Source organism: Bison bison, unplaced genomic scaffold (assembly GCF_000754665.1).
Source record: "Bison bison bison isolate TAMUID 2011002044 unplaced genomic scaffold, Bison_UMD1.0 scf7180017864207, whole genome shotgun sequence".
NCBI lineage: Eukaryota > Metazoa > Chordata > Mammalia > Artiodactyla > Bovidae > Bison > Bison bison.
The window spans coordinates 1,847,157-1,873,645 of NW_011494779.1; the positions used below are offsets into that span (position 1 = coordinate 1,847,157).

A 26,489-nucleotide genomic window follows, 5' to 3' on the forward strand; every position below is an offset into this window, starting at 1 on the left:
TAAAAAAAAAAAAAAAAAAGCCTCTTTTAGCAATTAAAATTTGAATAACGAAGGAACTAATGATGAAAACAAGGGAATTGTTTTATACTTTTAATCAGGGATATGTACAAACACCTAGTTCCAGTATAGCTCATCTTTTATGGCTTTTTGAAGATTGACTGCCACTATGGGTTATGAGTTATGACAAAATATAATTTCGTTCATGATAATTTTCACTACTAGGGTCTGTTCAGCATGTTAAAAAATTAACATTCTGGCACATCTAGTCCTCTGGTGAAAATAATGTCCCAGTTTCAAGTTGACAAAATAGCCTAAAGGTGTTTTGGACAGGAATTTATACGTGTTTAATACCGACAAAGATGCCCTGTGGTAAGTTTTGATGATAGTATTGAAGAGAGTTCACAGGGGAGAAAAAAAAAAACTTTTAAAAGAGATGAAAGTCACTTGAAAAAATACAATATTTACACAATGTAATATTTTGGCATGCAACTGTTGTGGACAAAATGTTCTCAAACCATTTAAAATTTTTTCAGGGAATGTTTCCTACTTCAGTTCAGTTCACTATCTCAGTCGTGTCTGACTCTTTGCGACCCCATGGACTGCAGCATGCCAGGCTTCCCTGTCCATCACCAACTCCCAGAGCTTGTTCAAACTTATGTCCATCGAGTCAGTGATGCCATCTAGCCATCTCATCCTCTATTGTCCCCTTCTCCTGCCTTCAGTCTTTCCCAGCATCAGGGTCTTTTCCAATGAGTCAGTTCTTCGCATCAGGTGGCCAAAGTATTGGAGTTTCAGTGTCAACATCAGACCTTCCAATGAATATTCAGGACTGATTTCCTTTATGATTGACTGGTTGGTTCTCCTTGCAGTCCAAAGGACTCTCAAGAGTCTTCTCCAACACCACAGTTCAAAAGCATTAATTCTTCAGCGCTCATCTTTCTATATAGTCCAACTCTTACATCCATACATGACTACTGGAAAAACCATAGCCTTGACTAGACAGATCTTTGTGGACAAAGTAATGTCTCTGCTTTTTATTGTGCTGTCAAGGGTGGTCATAACTTTTCTTCCAAGGAGTAAGCATCTTTTAATTTCATGGCTGCAGTCACCATCTGCAGTGATTTTGGAGCCCCAAAAAATAATGTCTGCCACTGTTTCCACTATTTCTCCATCTATTCGCTATGAAATGATGGGACTAGATGCCATGATCTTTGTTTCCTGAATGTTGAGCTTTAAGTCAACTTTTTCACTCTCCTCTTTCACTTTCATCAAGAGGCTCTTTAGTTCTTCTTTGCTTTCTGCCAGAAGGGTGGTGTCATCTGCACATCTGAAGTTATTGATATTCCTCCCAGAAATATTGATTCCAGCTTGTGCTTCATCCAGCCCAGCATTTCTCATGATGTACTCTGCATATAAGTTAAATAAGCAGGGTGACAATATACAGTCTTGACGTACTCCTTTTCCTATGTGGAACCATCTGTTGTTCCATGTCCAATTCTAACTGTTGCTTCCTGACCTGCAGATTTCTTAACAGGAAGAATTTCCCAAGGGCTTCTCAAAATGGATTTCATAAGCTGCTGTCCTCACCTTGGGCCCTGAGTAGGAAGAGTATATGCCTCTTTGCATTGACTCCATCTGGATTGACCTGATTTCCCATCTCATTTCTTACCTGTCCCTGGATCAATGGACTTTTGGGTCATTATCCTAGCTGGCATCCCAGTAGCATTTGACATTATTATATCTCTATTCTAGAAAGTGAAGAAGAACTAAGGGGCCTCTTGATGAAAGTAAAAGAGGAGAGTGTAAAGTTGACTTAAAGCTCAACATTCAGAAAACTAAGATCATCGTATCCGGTCCTATCACTTCATGGCAAATGGATGGGGAAAAAGTGGCAGACTTTATTTTTGGGGGATCCAAAATCACTGTAGATGGTGACTGCAGCCATGAAATTGAGACTCTTGCTCCTTGGAAGAAAAGTTATGACCACCCTAGACAGCATACTAAAAAGCAGAGACATTACTTTGCCAACAAAGTTCTCTCTAGTCAAGGCTATGGTTTTTCCAGTAGTCATGTATGGATGTGAGAGTTGGGCTATAAAGAAAGCTGAGCAGCGAAGAATTGATGCTTTTGAACTGTGGTGTTGGAGAAGATCTTGAGAGTCCCTTGCAGAACAAGGAGATCCAACCAGTCAGTCCTAAAGGAAATCAATCCTGAGTGTTCATTAGAAGGACTGATGTTGAAGCTGAAACTCCAATACTTTGGCCACCTGATGTGAAGAGCTGACTCATTGGAAAAGACCCTGATGCTGGGAAAGATTGAGAGCAAGAGGAGAAGGGGACAACAGAGGATGAGATGGTTGGATGGCATCACCAACTCAATGGACACAAGTTTGGGTAGACTCTGGGAGTTGGTAATGGACAGGGAGTCCTCGTGTGCTGTAGTCCATGGGGGTCACAAAGAGCTGGACATGACTGAGTAATTGAACTGAACTGAACTGAACTCTTTCCTTGGTTCCCATTACATTCTACATTTCTGATTATTCTCCTTGCTCTTTGGCTTCCCTTCATGGAGTCCTTTATGATCTCTCTTATCTCTGCCCATTCCTTAAATGTTCATGTTCTTCAGGTTCCTCTTCTCATTTCACATACTCTCCTGATTCAGTCTCATCTCAAATATATAAACAGGTGGATTCTTTACTAGCTGAGCCACAAGGGAAGCCCAGACAAATGTATATTTCAGGTCAGTTCTCTCCTGAACCCCAAGCCCCAATATCCAACTTACTGCTGAATTTCCCCAGTTGGACACTCATCAAGCACCTCAATTCCAGCTTTCCAACACTGAATTCTTAATATCCTCCTGACCCTTGCATCCCATCCCTCCACACTTGCTTCTCCTCTGTGTTCCTTCTCTGGAAATAAAACTACCATCCATCTAGTTGACTAAGCCAGATATTTGGTCAACCTTCTTGATTCCTATTTCTCTGTCACAACTCCCATGAAAGCAGTCTCTGAGTCCTTCATCATAAACATATCTTGCTATTCCCATGTCTTCATAGCCATTGTTTCTCCCCTGATTTAAATCACTATTCTCTCTCCTTTGATGGCCTCTTTGCTGGTCCTCCTTCAAAGTCTGAACCCTTCCAAGATGTTTACTGACCACGGACCAGAATAAATGTGCAAAAATGCAATTTTCATCATATCAACCATTTGTTTAGAACACTTTGTGGTTCCTTCATCATTCAGGACAGGGTTGAAAGTCCTTAATGTGGCTCAAGTGATTGGTTCCTGTGTTTTCATCTCTCCTCAATCCTCTGTTAAACTCCTTGCTCCAGTTTTTCTGACTATTAATAACTTTACTTTTTGAATGTGTCCATGCTTTTTCTTTCCACCAGACCTTTGAACCCTCTAGTCAAGTGTTCCCTCTAAGAAGTGTTTTTAGAGGATCCTTCAAAGATGATCTAGTACTGCATACTATTATGTGATCTCATGTCTAATGCTTCACCAATGGTGGTGGTTTAGTCACTAAGTCATGTGCAACTCTTGCCACCCCATGGACTCTAGCCTGCCAGACTTCTATGTCACATGGGACTTCCCCAGCAAGAATACTCAAATGAGATGCCATTTTCTTCCCCAGGGGATCTTCCTGACCCAGAGATCTAACATGCATCTCCTGCACTACAGGCAAATTCTATACCATTGAGCCACCAGGGGAGCCCAACAGTAGTGTGTCTCTAAATAAGCCTGATATTCATTCTATGATTTCTTACTACTATCACTTAAGACATGTATACAGGTTATGTGGGACTTGAATATTACATATTCGGAGGAGATATCTTTTTTAAGTATACAAATCATGAATAAAAATAAGGTATGAAAATTAATATTTATTTAGAATAAGAGAAGAAATCACAACAAATGTATCAGTACCCTGGAGATTCAGGTATCTTTTTTTCTGAGATCTCTTTAGGCCATTTCCCAGGCACACTTACCTAGAAATGCTTTTTAATTGTAACCTCATTTCTCATTCCCCACTCTGAGTACTTCCAACAATAATCAGTTCTCAGAGTAGCCCATTTCTTGTGAGTGGCTCTGGAACATTAAGTTTATGATAGATTCGTCTCCTCCCTGAAGTTTTGATATTTTTAATAGATTTTTACGTCATAACCAATGCACATGCTCATTTGCTTCTTTTAAAATTTGTAATTCTGACTAAAGCTTTGAAATCAGAGACTAGGAGCTTGTAGCAAGATATTTCTTAACATCCTTATCTGAAGTGTTCAGTAAATTAACCAGGAATTATTTACTTTGTGTGACATCACAGCTCTATCTTCATTTTCTTGTATTTTCTAACTCAGTGGTTCCCAAATCAGGCTTTATATAGGAATCATTGGGAGAGCTCTTTACAAATTAAATTCTTGGTTCCAGTTGTAAACCTACTTAGTTAGATTCTTCCTCAGTGAGACCAAAAATCTATATTTTTAACGAAATATGCTGGCAATTCTTGTGGAGTCAGTTCAGCACAAATCTTGGCATTTGAAAACCACTGGTCTAAAGAACTGAAGAAGGCAGGTTGAAGGCCTGACTCATTGAAGAACAAACAGTGCCAATCAGTAAATTAAATTTTCTTCAAACACTTTCATAATACAGAATCATCGGTTCTCAGAACCTAGATGCTCTACTGCAAATTTCTAGGACTGCCACATTAGGATAACCAACTTATTCTGAAACCTTAATTGATTGGGAAGAGAGAAAAAACACTATGAATTGGCCTAAAAATTTTTTTAAAGACTTTGGAGCATCACCAATTTTCACCGTGTAAAGTCAAAAACATGCATTAGTGCATATGGCTGTCCTGTCACCCACTACACAAATAACTTACATAAAACAAAAATTCAGGAAAAGTTTAAACTTAAGTGTCTGAGTAATTCCATCATTTTATACCCTCCCTGGAATAGTGTCTGGCTAAAACATGTAGATTTTATTAGCACAAAGATTTCAATCTATTCCTGATGTTGTTATATATGTGTATGTTATTCTCTCCCAGAAATAAAAACACTACGTCAAATATGCCCTTTCCACTTTCACAAGACTCATTTCCTCTGAAAGCAAGTGGTTTCTGAGAAGTGTTCAAATGGGTGATGTATAACTACATCATTAACATTCTCCTCTTTGAGATCTAATAATATCACTAAGACTTTTTAGTTAATATTTTCTAAAGATCCTTTGTAATAATGTTTTTAAAAGAATTGCTTTAGTATTTTCTGTGTGGAATAGAAAGGTTTTGGAGACCTTGACTTCTAAATCAGACTGAGAAAACAATTTCCACATGTCATATTCTATTGCTTTGCATGTAGTGAAAAGAAAGAATGAAGCAGTCTTTTCATACTCCTTTGAATTTAAGTTTGAAAATTTTCTTTGTGTTTTCTTCAAAAGAGAAATGAGTCACATTAGGTTTTCTCTTAAGAATAATGACCTTATTGTTTTAATAAAAATAACATATGATTCTATTTTATAAATTCAAGCAGTACAGAAAAGTACCAAAAAGAGAAAGACAACTAACCTTAAATTATGCAGCCAAGGAAGAACCATAGTTTTCCATGCGCATATACAGAGAGAAAGATGGATGGATGGATGGATGGGTGGGTGGGTGAAAATCACTTTATACCCTGGAATACTGTCTGGCTTATAGTAGATACTCAGTAAAAACACAGTAAATGAATGTATGAATAACATAAATTAGCTTTTTTCTGGAACCATACTGCCCAAATTAGAATCTCACTTCTACCAGTTAATATAGTTTGGCCTTGAAAAAGACACTTAACATCTCTGTGATTCAGTTAATTCATCTGTAAAGTGGGGATAATAATACTACTCACCTTAATCAATGACATTCTTAAGTGATACTGGATTGTGTGTGTGTGTGTGTGTGTGCGTGCGTGCGTGCGTGCATATACATACATGTACGGTGGTGGAAGGCACAATGCCTACTAGTAGATTTAGGGCCGACTGCCATGAAACTTGTTAAAATGCAAGCAGTTTTAGCAATCATTGCTTTTGTACTAGCAATGAACATGTCAGCACAATGAAAATAGCAAACAAAGCTTTCATATTATTATAAAAATTAGTTTTGACTATACAGATCTCCCTCATTTCAAGAACTACTTCTTGCCAAAATAAAATTTACAGCCAGAATTCTCAGGATATTTTCAAGTCATCTTCTTTCTGTACAACTGCTTTTGGAAGTGGGTATCTCCTTTGTTTCTTTTTGGGGTCACTACTCTGCATGAGGCCGAGCTCTTCATTTGGTTGTTGCTTGAACTCATGGCTGTTATTTTTTCCCCTCATTTTATTACTGGATGAGAGAGATTCTGTGACTGGACTGCATTCCACCACCTTCATCCATAAATATATTTTGGTTTTTGAGTTAATTATAAATAATTGCATTTTTTAAAAACTATTAAGGTTGGGGTTTCTCTTCCACTGAATGGGATTTTGATCAGATAAGGTTTAGTCAGGAGAGCAGAAGCACAATAGTTATGGGATAAGAGACTTATTTAGAATTGTGGGAAATCTGGGGAAGAGAAGAGTTCAGAAGAGAAGTTGGAGGCTCAGATCTACAGTTAACAGTCAGTTTAAGAAGCCATGTATGTCTTGTCCCCAAGTAGGAATAGGAAGGGGGAATTTGTATAGAGTTCTATGAAAAACTGTTGCCTGTGAAAGATCTGGGTTAGACTGTAAAGAATTTGCCTGCAATGCAGGAGAACCGGGTTCAATCCTTGTCTCAGGAAGATTCCTTGGAGGAGGAAATAGCAACTCACTCCACTATTCTTGCCTGGAGAAACCCATGGACAGAGGAGCCTGGCAGGGCCAGGAGTCCATGGGGCCCCAAAGAGTCAGACACGACTGAACAACTAAACTTTTCACTTTTCACTAAGAAAAACTGTTCCTATGAATAAGCCACAGCCTCTGTGGGTCCACAGCCAAGTATCCAAGGGCGGATCTGAGCCACTGTTGGTGTCAGAAGCTACTGCCAGGAGTCAGGAAGCAAAGTTAGATGTGGAGCAAGGGAGTCAGATGACACGGTGGCACATGCTATGTATCTCTGCTTCTGTCTGTCTCTGTGCCTGCTTGTGAAAGGAATTCCAGATGGTTGTGGTCGCTACCTTTTCTCTACCTTCCAAATACTGAGCAAGCCCTGTCTTGGCCAGTTCTAACCTGGAAGCATACAAGGAAGACATAGAGAAGGTAATTCTAAAGTTAGCTACACAGATAGAGCAGAGTTTGATGACATACACTGTCTTTTGTTAAGGTATAAATATTAGATTTATCAAATGATTATCTAGATAAAGATGTATAGGAAACTTTCCAGAGAATTTTGCCACTGTTTTACTAAAAATAATTTTGCAAAATATTAGGAGAAATTCCCATTAATTTAGGTAACTCATAATATCTACATAGGCTGTAGAGTTGAATGATTCTTTTATTCAAAAGGATTAAAATTCTTAAAATTATAGTCACATGGAAGTCATCCTTAATTTTCTATGACCTGAGAGCTATTTGGTGCATATTCTTAAGATAATTTACAGTAATGTATTATTTTTATCATTGAAGAAAGTTAACTATAAATTATTTTACATACATGTATAATACACACATACACAAACACATATATACTCATATATGTAGGATTCTACATGGTCTCTTAACTATATCTAGTGTTCAATAGATATTTCCTATGGTTGAAGATTTAAATTAGAACTATATAACCATCATGTAACTCTCCTTACAGGTTTATTTCTAAACAATGGCTTATAATCTGCTTCATTTTCTTCCTTGCTGCTTTATTTTCCCACCACAGGCATTTTCACTGAAGAGAAAGCATGGCAGCGTAGATTGAATATACTTTGAAAGAATAAAAGTGTTCCATCAACAGCAATGTCCTATTGATAAAGGAGGGGGGTGTGTCTTTGAAGGGTCTTAGATCCCTAATTTGGGGGGGCACATTTTTAAAGGAAATTTTTATATTTCAATTTCTTTCAGAAGAGCATCTCTGCTTAGATATTTTTCAAGGAACAAAATGCTTTCTTTGAGGTTAGCTTTGCCAAAGTAGAGTCAAAGAATATTGAAATGCAAGAACCAAGAGATAGTTTGGGGGTCATATGCTTGACCCCCTCTTTATATGGATAATGAAATAAAGGCCTAGACGGAATATGCTGCTTGTCTAGAGTCACATAGTTATTATTTATTGGAGAACAGTGGTTTATTTCAGGGTCTCCTGAAAATGCTCTTTTAAAAATACTTGTTTTTTAAGGAACTTCCATACTGTTCTCCATATTGGCTGTATCAATTTACATTCCTACCAACAGTGCAGGAAGGTTTCCTTTTCTCCACACCCTCTCCAGCATTTACTGTTCATAGATTTTTTGATGGTGGCCATTCTGACCGTGTGACATGATACCTCATTGTAGTGCTGATTTGCATTTCTTTGATGATGATTGATGTTGACCAATTTTTCAAGGGTCTGTTGGCCATCTCTGTGTCTTGAGTAGGGGAGGAAAGAGAGGGCAGGACGAATTGAGAGAATAGTATTGACATATATGAGTAAAATAGATAGATACAAGGAATCTGCTATATAGCACAGGGAACTCAGCTTGGTGCTCTGCGATAACGATGAGGGGTGGGATGGGGAGGTGGTAAGAGGAAAGCTTATGAGGGAGGGGAGATATGTATACATATAGCTGATTCACTTTGTTGTACAGGAGAAACTAACACAACTGTGTAAAGCAATTATACTCCAATGAAAATAGTTTAATTAAATAAATTTAATTGAGGAACATTTTATATAATATATAATTCTCTCAAGTGTACAAGTCAATGATTTCTAGTCAATGTGTTTTAGAACATTTTCATTGCACTGGTTAGATCCCCTGTGGCCACTTATGCTTAACCTATCACCATCCCTGTCCCACGATACCCCTAATCTGCTATCTATCTCCATGTGTTTCTTGGTTCTTTTTCCTATATTATGCAGTCTGATAAAAATATTTTGTCTACTACATTTTTATGAATACCATCAACATGAATTTTAACACATTTTCCAAAGTATAGTCATCTTACTAAAAAAAAATTGTATTTATCCTTTGAAACTGTCTTACGAATGAAAATATACATTCATTCTTGACCTAATTCAGGTTCATGAAGTGTGAGAAAAGAAATTTGTGCAACAGTTTTTAGTAGGATATCCCTAAGTGATACAACACCAATTGAATGGTGTTTATTATTTAGATGAGAAAAACCACTTCATTTCTTATAATTCATTATTCCTGATAAAATTGTATATTCTAAATAGAATCAATGCATGTTGATTCTTTTAGAATCATGATGTTTTCTTTCAAATTACAGTCTATTCTCTATTTGTTAGAAGAACAGAAAGAGTTGGTAGCACATGGAAATAAATTTGGATACATACCATGTTGTCACGGAATGTTTAACAGGATTCCTATGTGCTGTTTCTCATAAATCCTCTGTTCCTTATCAGTTTCTGGCAACAGAAACGAGTGGAACGGCACACCGCTCCCAGGACTGAGGTCATAGGATGAGACATGTATGAATCTCCTTCAGTAAACATTCTCCTTATGACAAAACTGCTTAGTCTCAATCCTCTTTCTTGAGATATGGATTGTCTCCTGACCTTAGGACCATTGTTAATCCCTGTTCCCTTGGTAACAGTTGCTGTATGTTTGGTATTCTGATCTTTATCATTGTCAAAAGAAATTCCTTGTACAACAGCCTATATATACTCACAGAAAGATCATTAAAGCACTTTTGCTCCATCAGAGCTTGGGGCCCTGTGTCTTTCTTCCTTTCTTTCTCTCTCTCTCTCTCTTTCATTTTCTTATCGTCAACTCCAGACCACCAGGTTCCGGTCCACTAACGGACCACAACACCATGTCTAAACCGAAATGTCATTATTAGAGACACAACAAGAGATTCAGTTTCTATTAGACCAGAGAATGGAAAACCTAGCCAACAATCCCAAGAGCTACAACACAGTTAAATTCAGAATACCCACAGAATTTCTTATAGCCTGTGATGATTGTGCTCATGGGTTCAGATAAAGTCCCAAAGTATGAACTGAAAATACGAGAAGAATAATTACCATAAATAAAAAATAAAGCAGTTTAAATGCAAAGATATATTCATTTCAGAAGCTTATGTTTTGGTCATAAGATCAATGTAAAATTAAGATTCATGCTGAAACATGATCATTTTTCATCAGATGGTTACTCATTTATAATAGATGTCATTTGAATAAAATATTAGAATAGATGAAAGGCATATGAAAAGATAAGAGTTTGTTTCTCATCGCATTCAGCTATAAATTGGCTCTTGGGGCCTTTCTATTAACCTGTCAACTGAAATTGAATTCTCTCCTCTACTTCTCTTAACTGCTAACACTAGAAAATAACAAAATCTGTTCACTTGTGAAATCATATAATTTGAGAACCATAAAGTGTATGTCCTTTGCTGCTTAAAGTGTGGCCCATGGACCAGCAGCCTCAGCATCATCTGAGAAATCTTTTTAAGTACAGAATCTCGGACCACCACAGACCTACTGAATCAGAATCTGCATTTGCACAGAACAAAAGTTTTTAATTTTGATGGTCTAATTTATTAATTTTCCTATTACAAATTGTGCTTTTGATACCACATCTAAGAGCTCTTTGCCTAGCCTTAGGTCTCAAAGATTTTCACCTATGTTTGTACTAAAATGTTTATAGTTTTACATTTTATATTTAAGTCTGTGATCCATTTTGATTCAATTTTTGAATAAAATATGAAACTTAGTTCTAGGTAATTTTTTTTACCTATGGATGTCAGTTGTTTCTGCATCACTTGCTGAAAAGTCTATGGAATTGGTTTTGCACCTTTGTCAAAAAGCAGTTGGGCATATTTGTGTGGGTCTACTACTTCTGGGTTCTGTATTCTATTCCATTGATCTACATGTCTATCCCTGCACCAATAACACAGTCTTGATTTTTGCAGCTACATTGAAATTAGACTGACTGCTCTCACTATATTAACTTTTTTTCAGAATAAGTTAATGATTCTGTTCATTTGTCTTTTCATATTAACTTTAGAATAAACATGTCTGTATCTGCAAAAAACTTGATATTTTATTAGGAATTACATTAAATCTATCGGAGAAGGCAATGGCACCCCACTCAAGTACTCTTGCCTGGAAAATCCCATGGAGGGAGGAGCCTGGTGGGCTGCGGTCCATGGGATTGCTGAGAGTCGTACACGACTGAGCGACTTCATTTTCCCTTTTCACTTTCATGCATTGGAGAAGGAAATGGCAACCCACTCCAGTGTTCTTGCCTGGAGAATTCCAGGGATGCAGGAGCCTGGTGGGCTGACATCTATGGGGTCGCACAGAGTCAGACACAACTGAAGCAACTTAGCAGCAGCAGCACATTAAATCTATATATCTATTTGTGGAAAACTGAAATATTTAATGTAATGAGTCTTTCAACCCATGTACATGATATGTCTCTCCGTTTATTTGGAGCTTCTTTAATTTTTTTTATGCATCATATAGTTTTCCAGCATATAAATTCTATATAGGCTTTGTTAGACTAACAGTTAAGTATTTCAATTTTTGAGCAATTGTAATTTCCAATTTTGATGTCCGTACAGTCATTTGCTTGTATATAGAAATAGAATGATTTTGCATGTTTAACTTGAAGGCAATGTTGATTAGCTCATGTATTAGTTTTAGGAGTTTTTATAGATTCCTTGGGATTTTCTGCCTAAACCAAATAGTTTTTCTGCATCAACTCATTTAATTATATGACTCTTCTTATTTAACCTATTAATATGGTGGGTCACATTAACCTATTCCTGAGTAGTGAAACTAGCTTTGTATTTGAAATAAACCTCACTTAGTCATGAAGTTTAATTCTTTTTATTGATTGCTTAATTCCATTTACTTATATTTGTTAAAATGTTTGCATTTATATTAATGTTATATCTTCTGGAGTTTTCTTTTGGGGGATTGGCTCTGTTTAGTTTTAGTTTCAGGGCAAAACTAGCCTTTATAAAATGATTAGGAAATAAAGATTGTTACAGTAACATTAAATTATCAACATCCTCCTAAGGCCCTTATCTCAACTACTAGTACTCGACACTAGCAAAATCATTGTGGTTTCCTCCCTTTTACTTGCCTCCCAAAACAGCTAATAGTTTTGGAGCACTTAGTGAAAGGCACTCAGCTTACATTTTACATTCATTAACTTAACTTAATCATTTTACATTCATTAACTCATTTATTCTTCATATTTTGCAAATGAGACAAAGATACTAACTCGGCTGATTTCAAAGGTAGGTATACATGACTCCATAGCTGTATTTTCCCAGGACCATCCACAATCACAAGAGTTTTGCCTCTGCAATTCCCCTATAGTCCATCCCACATATGCATTTTCTACTACCTGTACTGAAGTTCAGATCTCCTTTTCTTTTGTACATCTGCATGCTCAGTCACAATGAGTTAAAAAACTTCCTAATTGGTTTCCCTAAAACCACACTCTTCTTCCTCCAATCTGTCTTTCACAGGCTACCCAGTTATATTAGACCAGAAGAAGCATAGCAGAAAGCATATGAACTCTGGGATGAGTTTAAATCACAACTCAAAACTTAACTTTCTATCTAACCTAAGTCAATTAACTTCTTCTCACTTCATTTATCTATAAAATGAAAATAATTTTTCCTTCCTTATGGATTATTATATTACGTTTCGCCTGTAAAGTGCCTGTATAAAATGCAGGGCCTCTACATAGTAGGCCCTTCATACATCTTGATTTCCTTCCTTTTTGTAAACAAAAATGAGTGGTCCCTTCTTGCTTATGAGATGCAGTCAGAGCTTGTTATCCTGGTGGACAGAGCTCTTGACCCTAAGCCCAACCTCTGTTTTCAGTCTTATTTCCCTCTGCTACGTCATTTCCTCCAAATTCCAATTTGTCTTCCCTCATCCTGGAGTACATTTTTCCTATTTTCCTGCCAACTTGTCCTACTTACCTGCCAACTTGTCCTACTTAGAAATCATTCTCTCTCTCTCTCTCTTTTTTTTTCCAGTTTGGAAAATGGCATTTGACTTTATACTTGACAATGTTTGGGTGGGTTTACAATAAACTTATGGAAGCACATTAAAAATTCCATGAAGATTACCAGGGAGCCTGGTGCTCTTCACTAGTTATGCCATAAATGCTTGTGAGATACGTGCAAAGTGCCTGATAGTAATGGTCTGAGTTTTCTAAGTTTAAATTTATTTTTAAACCAAGTGTTTTGTATGTTTCTTTTCAATAAGTGCCAAAATTTGTCAGTATTACATGTAAATACTTAGATTATTTACTTATTTATATATTTATTTGCCACACAATGTGGCTTGCAGGATCTTAGTTCCCTGACCAGAGATTGAACCCATGGTAGTGAAAGCACCAAGTCCTAACCACTGGACAACCAGGGAATTTCCATTTAAAAAATGTTAATTCTTTTATTGTAGCATAGATTCTATTTAGAAAATGGTTATAAAGTTTTATGGACTTTTACAGTAAAGTGTAGAAACGATTTTCTAAAAGATCTCTAAATACTCCCTTCACTTCCTACAGTGCATAAATCCCTCCATCTCCTTTGTTCCCACAAGACATCACAGGTTCCAGCTGGATTAGGAGAGTAAAGTGTTACTCATATTTTATTCCCTAACTCTACTCCTTGAAGTAGCAAAAGGGCGAAAAACAGAGTGCTTGAGACAGATGGTCCTGGATCTGGATTTGACCATCCCATTTCCTAACAGGTGCTTCCCTGGTGGTTCAGACGATAAAGAATCTGCCAGCAATGCAGGAGATCCAGGTTCAATCCCTGGGTCAGAGAGGACCCACTGGAGAAGGACATGGCAACCCACTCCAGTATTCTTGCCTGGAGAATCCCATGGACAGAGGAGCCTGGCGGGCTGTAGTCCATGGGGTCACAAAGAGTCAGACACGACTGTGATTAACACACACACATATTTCTTAACTGGAGTTATTGCCCCATGATCCAGTTATGTCATCTATAAAATTAGGATGATGAGAGTCTTTATTTAAAAAGGTTGATGTGAAAATTAAATAAGAAAATGTACATAAAGTGTTTTAGTAAGAAGTCTAATATATGTTCGGCAGATCAGTAAATATTTGTTATGGTGATTATCAATCCCAAATTTGCTACTCAGTTGTGAGACTCTTCATCACTATAAAGACAAATCTTAATTTATAGCTCAAAGGTCTGTGAGAATTGAAGGTGGAATACGCTAAAATACCTAACACTTTCTGTGCCAGATAGTAGGAGCATAGAGGCCCTGCTTTCTCACTCTTACTCTTTTCTTTGAGCAATTCATGTGTCTCCTTCATTTTGGTTTACTAAAGATTTAAATGAAGGTGACGAGATGACACAAGGAATATTTGGGAACTTGAATATATGAAAATATATTAATCACATAGTTTTAAATACATTTCCAAATGTAAATTATTAAAAGTATAGTTTGTTATTTTTCTTACAAAGTTTTCACTCTCCTTGCTATTTATTTAAGTGTCCCTATATCTTCTCCTCCAATCTGTCTTTGATACACTGCTTAATTCCTCAGTGTCTATACTTTGAAATGCCTAAAATTCACCTAAATCACCTCAAGATCCATCTATATATTTTTAATTTGGATTAAAATTGTCAGTCGCTTGGATTATTTGTGAGTTAGTGATAGAATTCTAGCTTCTAGGGTAGAAAAATCCATGATCCACCACTTCTGGAGAAAGCAGATTTCTTTTAAAGTGGCAACATGGTGAAGTGGAAAGAGCATTTAACTCAGAGTTAAACCACCCAAGTCCTGGTGCCAGTGCTACTGTTACCCATGTGACCCTGGGCAGATTCACTGCTCTGGCTGCCAGGTCTCCTTTTATAAAATGGTCTCTTATGAGCCCTATGATCCCACGTGTTGTAATACCGCTTTCATAAATTGAACGACTCAGATAATCATCAGAAACTTCACCTGTTAGGAGAGATATTTTAGAGCAACTCTTTTATATTATAATTTCACCCTGGATTCACCTAGAGGCTTACAGTGAAGAAATAAAAAGTTCACTATGCTCAAGGTCAGTCAGTCTGAATCAATGATCACAGCAGATTATTTGTGCTAATGTGTTTACATGACATGCTGGCTCCTCCTGAAGCATTTCTGAGCAGACTGCTTTTCATTTTCAGATAAAAGAGCTCCCAGCCACCTACGCTCAGGAATACAGAAATAATGGATTATCATTAATCCTGACAGCATATGCTAATTCATAGACTTTTAAATGAAAAGAAAGCAGAGACTACGAAATGAGTAGGTTTATGTTCTCTGAATCTATCATTTTTTATCATGCAAGAAACTTTCACATACAATTCAGTCCCTCAATATTCGATTTGAATTTTAAAAAGAGTATGGTCTGACACGACCTTCTGATGCACTTTAACTATCATTATTTATTGTATAAGACTGTTAAAATAAAAATAGATAAATTTTAAATGGCAATACAGTTATCCTCTGCTTTTCGAAAATTCACTGTATTCCACTTCACTTTTATGAAAGACCTACACTAGTACCTTTTTTCACTAACTGAAAGAAATCCAAAGAGGATTTTTTATTTTAATAAGAAAGGCAAAAAATGAAAATAACATTCAGTGTTTGTTTTGCAACAAGCCTTTATAGGAGCAGCACACACCCAGAGCTGCGGGAATGGCACCACTCAGCTCCTTCTCTGGAAAATATACTCAGCATCTCAGCATCAAGCTGCCATAGCTTTGAACTGTGTCTGTGAGCATCTGTGCTTTATCTCAGTTTATTTTGTGTATCTATTGGTAAGATGTGTCCTAGAGGAACTGCTTTTTCACTTTACACCACTTCAGCTTATGAAAGCATTCATAGGAATGCTCTACTTTCAGATAGCAAAGGAAATCTGAATTTTTAAAAGTTGATCTTATGTTTTGTGCTTTAGAAAGTCAAGATAAACAAAGCACTACTGTATAGGACAAGGAACTATATTCCATATGCTATGATAAGCCATAATAGGAAAGAATTTTTAAAAGGATGTTATGTATATATATATGAACCACTTTGCTGTACAGCAGAAATTAACATTGTAAATCAACCATACTTCAATTTAATAAAAAGAAAGAAAAGATATGGAATCTAAAAACTCTACAAAGTCAATGCTGTGGATTCATTCATTCATGGAAACATTTATTCACTCAACAAATATTTTTTGAGGGGTTGTCATGTGCTAGCCACTGTTAGAGATAGCAGAGAAAATTAAGATCAACAAGGAAATGTTCCTTTCCCTTGAGGAGATTACATTCTATGTGGATTTGACAGACTTGTAACAGTTCCAGTCTCCATAGGCAATAGGCAGTTGTACAACTTAGCAAAAAAACATTTATATGCATATTTATTTTTGTGCTTCTTTGCATAAAATATTGTATTAGTTTTCTAGGGCAGCTGTAACAAGTTATCACAAACTTAGATAGCTTAAAACAACAGAAATCTATTGACTCATGTTTTTATGCTCCTCTGAGGCTCTAGAGGAGCCTTGGTTTATGACAGCATAACTCCAAATGCTGTATCCTTTACATGTTCACCTTCTTTATGTGAATCTATATCCAAAATCTTGGGATTAAGGTTTACTCTAATCCAGTATGACTTCATCCTAATTTGAGAACATCTACAATGATGCTAGGCTTCCCTGGTGGCTCACTGGTAAAGGATCCGCTTGTGATGCAGGAGACACAGGTTCAATCGCTGGGTGGGGAAGATCCCCTGGAGAAGGGAATGGCCACCCACTCCAGTATTCTCGCTTGGGGAATCCCACGGACAGAGGAGCTTGGCTGGCTACAGTCTATGGGGTCGCAAAAGAGTCAGACGGCACTTAGCAACTAAACAACAGCAACAAAGATTCTATTTCCAAATAAGGTCATATTTATGACTATCAAATTTTATCTTCTATGTGCTACAAAAATATTATCTCCAAGACTACCAATTGTCTTTACCATTGCTTTCAGCGTATACTTCTACACAGACATTTTGAAATATATATATTTATTATTTATTTGGCTGCACTGGGTTCTAATTGCAGCATGTGGGATCTAGTTCTCTGACCAGGGATCAAACTTCAGCCCCCTGCATTGGGAGTCTGGAGTCTTAGTGACTGGACCACCAGGGAGGCCCCCTACACATTTTTAATTATTCTGCAATCAAACCTGTCCATCTTGGACTTTGTCATTTCTAATTTTCATTCCAGATTTGCAAAGATCTTCTTCACTCAGATTTTTAAAGAATTACTAAGATTCAAGAAATAATTTTTGCATATTGAAAAGGGAGTCTGATTTCATTTTGTAGTGAATAGCCAATAATATGTAAAGGCCCACTTGAATCCTTATTTTGAAATGCCATCTTCGTGACATACTATGCCTGGTTTCTTGACTCAGACTTGCTTGATCAAATCTTGCCATTAACATCTTGTATTAATTACATAGCTTCATATCATGTTTGCAAAGTCCCCTCATTAGTTTGCTTTCAAATTTCTTGGTTATCCATAAGCATTTACTCTTTGAAATAAATCTTAGAAGAAATTTTTCATGCTCTAAAATAAAAGTCCATTGGTATTCCATTGGAATTTTTATTAAATTGTATTAAATCAATAAAGTAAAAGAAAATTGTCATATTTAAACATAGAGTTTTCCCATATGGAACCATTGTTTCTTCTGTCTCCTATTTATTTTGAACTTTTTTTTCAGGCCTCCTTTTCCCTCACTTCACCTAGGTTAGGTGCTGCTTTTCCATATTTTCGTAATAGTCCAGCCTGGGTCTATTATACAGCTAATCACAGGGAAATCCAATTGTTTATAAGCTTCAGTACTCTGCATTTTATGGGCTCTTAAGAGAGTCTCTTCATTCCATTACTATAGACCTACCAGCTAGCCAAGTCCCAGTATACAAATCTATCTGTTCTCCTACTTCTAATCTGTCTCCATTTGAGTCCTTCTTCCATAACCATAGTCCTCCTTCCATATCCTTGGGCTTCCCTTGTGGTTCAGCTGGTAAAGAATCTGCCTGCAATGCAGGAGACCTGGGTCCAATCCCCAGGTCCCCAGGTTGGGGAGATCCCCTGGAGAAGGGAAAGGCTACCCACTCCAGTATTCTGGCCTGGAGAATTCCATGAACTGTATAGTCCATGGGGTTGCAAAGAGTCGGACGTGACCAAGCGACTTTCACTTTCACTTTCCATATCCTAAAAGAGGTGGAAAATCCTGCTGTTCTATTCAAATTCTTTCAGCTCCCTCCTTGAATCTCTATTATTGCTCCATTAGTTCAAGTTCCATTTTCTCTCACTTAGAGCAATGTTTCTCTAACTTAAATAAAAGACAAAAGAAAAAAATTATATAAACCTCTTATGATATTGCTTAAAGACATGCAAAATTTGGTGTAAACTCCTTACTCTTGTACTTCATATACAACCCTAAACAACTTATATATTACTTTCATAACCAGTAAAATTTAAATTACTGAATTAGCTTAAAGTAACAGTATGATTTTCCTGAAACTAACCTTCCAACTTTGAATTATGAGTATAAAGTATGCTCAGATATATTTCTTTATAATCTGCCTCTGTGTTTTTACTTCTGTAACTCTCAATCATAGCCTTTGGAATATTTCACAAAATAATTTCGATAACTGGGGACTCTGTACTATTTCAGAATAACCAGTCTTCATACTTAGCTAAACTCTGGCACTATGCACCTCTCAAATGCCAGTTTTAATGAGTTGTCATTTGATAACTCAGTAAAGCTTGTTTTCTCATTCAAAAATAAGGTTAGCATGGAGGAGCTATTGAAATCTGCAGTATTTAGATGTATAAAATCAGATACAAAAAATGTCATATTTGCTTTTGCTTTAATATTAACTGCTCATCAGTGATGCAAGTTGGTTACATATAAAAATATAGCTACACTGTTGATTACACAGTGAAAATTCTTTTTAAGAGACATGCCAATACTTCTGGGCACTGACAACTTAGTTTTCTCATCCCATCTTTTTTAAACTAGCATACTCCATAGGAGTTTGTTTATAGAATGTACCATGCTAATGAGAAAACTTAGGAACAATTTTTAGAGTACCGATGTAGGGATTTTTTTTCCTTGCGATAAAGTATAATGTAAAAAGGGTCACTTTCATGTTAACTAGCTCTCAGAATAAAGAAGGCTGTACATATAATTCACATTATTAAATGACAGCCAAATTTTCTGATTAAATAATGTGTTGGTCAATTTTGATTTAGAAAAGGAAAAGAAGTTTCTGGATTTTTCTCAGGATGGAAAGTTTTTAGGTTGGCCCTTAAAACTCACAACTTACTACTCAGAAAGCAAGGCTTTAAAAACTGTCAATCTTTTCTTGATTCTTAAGATCAATTTCAAATGACACCCCTACATAAAATCTAGCAGAGGTCCTAGCTCTACTGTTGTTGTTCAGTTGCTCAGTCGTGTCTGACTCTTTGCAACCCTATGGACTGAAGCACGCCAGGCCTCCCTGTCCTTCACCATCTCCTGGAGTTTACTCAACCTCATGTCCATCAAGTCAGTAATGCCATCCAACCATCTCATCCTCTGTGATCCCCTCCTCCTGCCTTCAGTCTTTCCCAGCATCACGGTCTTTTCTAATGAGTCAGCTCTTCGCATCAGGTGGCCAAAGTATTGGAGCTTCAGCTTCAGCATCAGTCCTTCCAATGAGTATTCAGGATTGATTTCCTTTAGAATGGACTGGTTTGATCTCCTTGCAGTCCAAGGGACTCACAAGAGTCTTCTTCAACACCACAGTTCAGAAGCATCAATTCTTCAGCCTTCGGCCTTCTTTATGATCCAACTCTCACATCCATACATGACTACTGGAAAAACCATAGCTTTGACTAGACAGACCTTTGTTGGCAAGGTAATGTCTCTGCTTTTTATTATGCTGTCTAGGTTTGTCATAACTTTTCTTCCAAGGAGCAATCGTCTTTTAATTTCATTGCTGAAGTCACCATCTGCAGTGATTTTGGAGCCTAAGAAAATAGTCTGTCATTGTTTCCATTGTTTCCCCATCTATTTGCCATGAAGTGATGGGACCAGTGATCCCATGGTCCATGATCTTTGTTTTTTGAATGTAGAGTTTTAAGCCAACTTTTTCACTCTCCTCTTTCACTTTCATCAAGAGGCTCTTTAGTTCTTCTTTGCTTTCTGTCATTAGAGTGGTGTCACCCACTTATCTGAGGTTATTGATATTTCTCCCAGAAATCTTGATTCTAGCTTGTGCTTCATCCAGCCTGGCATTTCACATGATGTACTCTGCATACAAGTTACATAAGCAGGGTGACAATATATAGCTTTGACATATTCCTTTCCCAATTTTGAATCAGTCCATTGTTGCATGTACAGTTCTAACTGTTGCTTCTTGACGAGCATGTAGATTTCTCAGGAGGCAAATAAGATGGTTTGGTATTCCCATCTCTTTCAGAATTTTCTAGTTTGTTGTGATCCACACAGTCAAAGGCTTTAGTGTAGTCAATGAAGCAGAAGTAGATGTTTACCTGGAATTCTCTTCCTTTTCCGATGATCTAACAGATGTTGGCAACTTGAACTCTGGCTCCTCTATCTTTTCTAAATCCAGCTTGAACATCTGGAAGTTCACGGTTCACGTACTGTTGAAGCCTGGCTTGAAAAATTTTGAGCATTACTTTGCTAGCGCGTAAGATGAGTGCAATTGTGTGGTAGTTTGAACATTCTTTGGCATTGCCTTTCTTTGGGATTGGAATGAAAACTGACCATTTCCAGTCCTGTGGTCAGTGCTGAGTTTTCCAAATTTGCTGGCATATTGAGTGCAGCACTTTAACAGCATCACCTTTGGGGATTTTAAATAGCTCACCTGGAATTCCATTACCTCCAGGATCTTTGTTCGTAGTGATGCTTCCTAAGGCCCATTTGACTTCGCACTCCAAGATCTCTGGTGCTAGGTGAGTGATCATGATCACACCATTGTGGTTATCTGGGTCATTAGGATCTTTTTTATATAGTTCTTCTGTGTAGTATTGCCACCTTTTCTTAATATCTTCTGCTTCTGTTAGGTTGATACTGTTCTTGTCCATTATTGTGCCCATCTTTGCAAAAAATGTTCCCTTGGTATCTCTAATTTTCTTGAGGAGATCTCGAGTCTTTCCTATTCTATTGTTTTCCTCTATTTCTTTGTACTGATTGCTGAGGAAGGCTTTCTTATCTCTCCTTGCTATTCTTTGAAACTCTGCATTCAGATGGGGATATCTTTTCTTTTCTCCTTTGCCTTTAGCTTCTCTTCTTTTCTCAGCTATTTGTAAGGCCTCCTCAGACAACCATTTTGCCTTTTTGCATTTCTTTTTCTTGGGGATGGTCTTGATCTCCACCTCCTTACTCTATCAGGATAGATAAAGCTGAAATTTTTATTTTTTACACATCTTTCCCACTCAGTCATCTGTGAGGTCTTTGGATGCATGTAGTGAAAATTTAGAATCTTACAGAAAGTATTCAGAAATGTTTAACAAATGATGAATACATAATAAATAAAGTTTACCCAAAGTCGCCACCACTCTAACGATGCTCTGCTGCAGTACTGAACTTAGGTATTGTCTCTCTGTCTTTCCTGTTTCAGTCATACAAGTAAAATTGGTAAAGTTGTTTCTTTGCCTCAGTAGAAGAGCAAACTTAAATTTATGGTGTAAATTTTCAAAGTTTATGTCCCTTTATGGTGCAAGGCCTTAAATCTAGGTCCCCAGGTTCTCTTATGGATAAACAGAATTGAAGCCTTCTCTTTAGTATTTAACTGGGAAAGACTAGTGATGTGTCTCACGTGTCCTAGACTGTATTTTTCTTGGTCCCTAAATTCAATGGGTGTGATATGAAGGCACCTGAATGAAGCTCATGATGCATCCTCCCTTAAAAATTTTACCTAAGTAGATAAGAATCCACACTGTTCCTTAATAGAGGATCCCAATTCTAGGCTTCCCCTAGCCACTCATAGGTCCATGGCAAATAGGGTGACCAACTGTCCTCATTTTCCTCAGACTGAGAGGCTTCCTAAATGCAGGAATTTCAGTGCTGGAACTGAGACAGCCACAGGCAAACTGGGAAGGGCAATCATCCTAGATTGACAAAATGCTATGAGCCCTCATGCCCATTCCCCTGATGAAAGAAACATTTAAGCTGGTCCAGTGAGTAATTCCAGTCTCTCTCTCTCTCTCTCTCTCTCTCTCTCTCTCTCTCTCTATATATATATATATATATATATATATATAGTGTCTGCTAACCATCCCCTTACCCCACCTTCTTCTGGACTAACGACATTTCTTTAGTTACAGCAATGGGTTGTGAATCTTACCCACATGATAGAATTGCCTGGAGGGCTTGCTAAGTACAGATTATTTTGAACCTCACCCCTAGAGCTTTTATTTCAGTAGGCCTGGAGTCGGACTCAAAAATAGCATTTCTTGTACGTTATGAGCTGATGCTGATAATGCTGCTCTGGAGATCTAGCTTTTAGAACCAATGCTCTAAAAGTTTGCATATTACTGTCTTCTTCTGAAACTAACTGGGCTTCCCTTGTGGCTCAGATGGTCAAGAATCTGCTTGCAATGCAGGAGACCAAGTTTGGGTTGGGAAGATCCCCTGGAGAAGGGAATGACAACCCAGTTCAGTATTCTTGCTGGGAGAATTCCATGGACAGAAGAGCCTGGTGGGCTATAGTCCTTAGGGTTGCAAAGAATTGGACACAACTGAGTGACTAACACTGTCACTTGTCTAAAACGAACATGTAATCAAAAAAGTCAATTGAAAGTATGAAGGCATGAATCAATAATATAAACTACACACTATTGGAAGAATTAATCTTTATTTCTTATGCAGTTCTCAGTGGTGAGTACAGTTTAAAACCAAAATTTTAATACTTTAAAATGTAATATAAATTTTTGTAGGGGTGTGGGGGAGTTCTCTATTACCAGGTTTACTTTAATGACTGTGATTTCTCTGTGGAAAAGTAAGCACACTGTACCACACAGTTCTGGTGACATTTGGTTCCTCTGTGCACATTTGAGCACTGTGTGCTCAAATCTGCAGTTGAAATACTCTTTATATTTAATCTGAACCACAGTTTCACAATTGTCACTGTCTCTGCTTCCCTAGTGGCTCAGAGGCTAAAGCGTCTGCCTGCAATGCGGGAGACCCGGGCTTGATCCCTGAGTCTAGAAGATCCCTTGGAGAAGGAAATGGCAACCCACTCCAGTACTCTTGCCTGGAAAATCCCATGGACAGATGAACCTGGTAGGCTACAGTCCATGGGGTCGCAATGAGTTGGACACAACTGAGTGACTTCACTTACTTACTTACTGGCATACAAAGGGAGGGAAAGTGCATTCAAATCACAGTCTGCACTTCTCTCAACCTATGAAAAGTTTTTAACAAAACTGAACATGTAACAAAAATATAAAAGCAATTCCGAAGTGTATACATACATTTGATTTTATCCTTATATTCTGCCCAACTCCTGCTGGCCACAGTACACACACACTTTGCTTTCAACTGTAGAAATAGATCCCTTATCCTCAAAGGTAGGTTTCTGACTGCCCTCATTTAGATGTAGTATCTGACCTAGAAGAAACTAAGTACAGAGCTTTGATGACAGAATTTCAATCCTGTATCTGTAAAAGGTTTCCATGGAAATGAGTCTGAACCAGAATAACGTTACCATTATCATGAAAAAAAAAATGATGAAAAAATGAAATGGCCCCCTCTCAGACACTAGTTTTCAATAATAACCATTTTTGTCTTTGTCCCCAGCGTTCCGGAGGTGCTCTGGCCATTCCCTTGTGCGCATTCCAGGGGACTGTGTCTCTCCAAGCCCCGACCGGGAAAACCCTATCTCTGTCTACCTATGAGGTGAGCGCAGAAGGGCAAAAAATAACCCCAGCCTCTAAGAAAATAGAAGTCTACCGATCCAAAAGTGTTGGCCATGAACCAAACTCAGAAGATTCTGCCTCCACATTTGCGGACACCAGTGTGAAAATACACTTGGAGGTTCTTGAAATTTGTGATAATGAAGAGGCCCTGGACACGGTGTCAATCATTAGCAACATCAGCCAGTCCTCCACGCAGGTCAGATCGCCTTCCCTACGCTACTCACGGAAGGAGAACAGATTCGTTTCCTGTGATTTAGGGGAAACAGCCTCATATTCTCTCTTTTTACCCACAACTAATCCCGATGGTGATATCAACATCTCCATTCCAGACACTGTGGAGGCACACAGGCAGAACAGTAAAAGGCAGAGCCAAGAGACTGTTGGCTACCAGGAGGAAATCCAGCTGTTAAATAAAGCTTATCGGAAAAGAGAAGAAGAAAGCAAGGGTGACTAGTGATCATTTAGCCTGATAAAGGCAAGAATGGCTCTGCAACTTCAAATGACTAAACTAACACCTTTATTCTGAGGCTTATTGATTTTCTTTATTATTTGTTGGTTTACATAAGCTTAACAGACTTAATTATTTTTAGCACAAACAGCTGAAATTAGTGCAAACACTTAAGTGCTTTTGATGTGTTACTTATAGATCACTCACTGTGGCAATTAAAAGGTTCTGTTTCTTATCCGATTTCTAAAAATCTTTTCTAAATCAAAACCCTGGTCTAGTTTACTAATGTTTTCACCTATATCTGTCAACCTCAGAGTAAACAGAAAATTGTATAAAGTCATTGAAAATATTGTTCTCATGCATGTGTCTTGACACATAATGTTGGCCCTTACTGCAAGGGGGAAAATGACATTTTGGGAATGGAAAGAATGTAGCAAAACTCTGAGTTGTATGTGAAGAAAGAAAGAGAGAAAAAGAAGTCTCTCCATCGTGTCCGACTCTGTGACCCCATAGACTGTAGCCTACCAGGCTCCTCTGTCCATGCGATTTTCCAGGCAAGAGTACTGGAGTGGGTTATATGTGAAGAGGCTTGCCTAAATGTGGCTTGCAAAGCAAGCTTATTACAGTTACTGCTTTAGCTTCATACTGATATCTAGGAAATACATTCCTGCATAAAATAGCAAATAAGCTTCCAACTCTGAAACATGCATGTCCCTAGTCTGTACCTAGTTGTTCCCTTCATTTCTATAAAGTACAAATTGTTTACTGATTTTTTTATTTCTCTCTTAAATATGAGTGTTCTCCTTTCATCTTTTCAGTATGTTGACTGCTCTTAAAATAAATATATTGTATGTTAGAAGTAGAATTGGAAGTAGCTCTTAAACATATTGGAAAATGTTGTAAATATATACTTATCATTTCTAGAAGTGTTTTGTTTATTTGAACAGAAACTAGGAAAAAAACACTCCAAGTTCTGTGAGGTACACCCAAGTAGAGTAACAAAATTCTGGGTAGAGCAGAGGAAAAATCCTCTAAGTCCAAATTAAAGGGTCTGTTTCTAAAGCTGCAGATTTGGCAAACCTCCTTAGCTGCTCTTGAAGTATAGAAAATTTTAGTTCACCTATCTTCCAAGTTTAGGTGCTTTTTCATTTCCTTCCCAAAGATGTGTGTGCCTCAAGCAAAGAAACAATTCAATATAATTTATTGATTGTGAGGTATATGTTTCAAGATTAATTTTTAAATGTGTTACATTGCAAAAATGCAGATATCACCTTGTTAGAATAATAGTAACGTACGTATCAAAAATTAAGAAGTGATTTTTCTTTAAATTGCTTTATTCTGATCTTTGTGTAAATATATATTAAATGTATTACTTAAATGTTTATTTTTCAAAGTTATTAAGTTGACATTCTACATTTTTAAACTTTGTACTCTCTCACTTTACTCACATATCTTTATTATTAATTACAGACTGAATTATTTTTTTAAATGATTTATTTTGGCTCCCATTTCATTATGTTGAATCAGAATGCTAAATTACTTCACATAATCCTTCAGATTGTTTTATCTTTAGATTATTTTTTTTGCTACCAAGAAATCATTTTCAAAATAATTCAGATGTATTCATTACAAATGTAGTTCATTTAATATTTTTTAAGATCAAACTTGAGGGTTAATTTAATATATGACAAATGGCTAGATTAATCTGACAGTATAAATCAACAGTGTTAAATGCCTGTTATAAAAGCAAAAGTTGAATATTCTAATAATGCTTTGTAAAAGACGGGTTTTGATATATTAAACTTAGTTGTATAACTTTATAAAACAGAAAAGTGATTTTGCTGCTTAAAGTATAATTTCTACCAGCAAGGAAATTACAAACAGAATCATAATAAAAATGAAGAAATGCAGCACTTTGAGTGGAAAGGAGGAGATGACAAAAATTAAGGTTTAATGAACATAAGGACT

The 26,489-nt window shown here is 37.1% G+C and overlaps 1 protein-coding gene across 1 annotated transcript in view; it reads left to right on the top strand.

The window, feature by feature from the left end:
- The window catches only part of GPR149 (G protein-coupled receptor 149), an 85,625-nt gene extending 61,098 nt beyond the window's left edge, over positions 1–24,527 (top strand). The window contains exon 5 of the mRNA XM_010844752.1: positions 23,955–24,527. Within this exon, the coding sequence (XP_010843054.1) occupies positions 23,955–24,527 (573 nt within the window). The remainder of the gene's footprint in view (positions 1–23,954) is intronic.
- Positions 24,528–26,489: the final 1,962 nt, after the last annotated feature.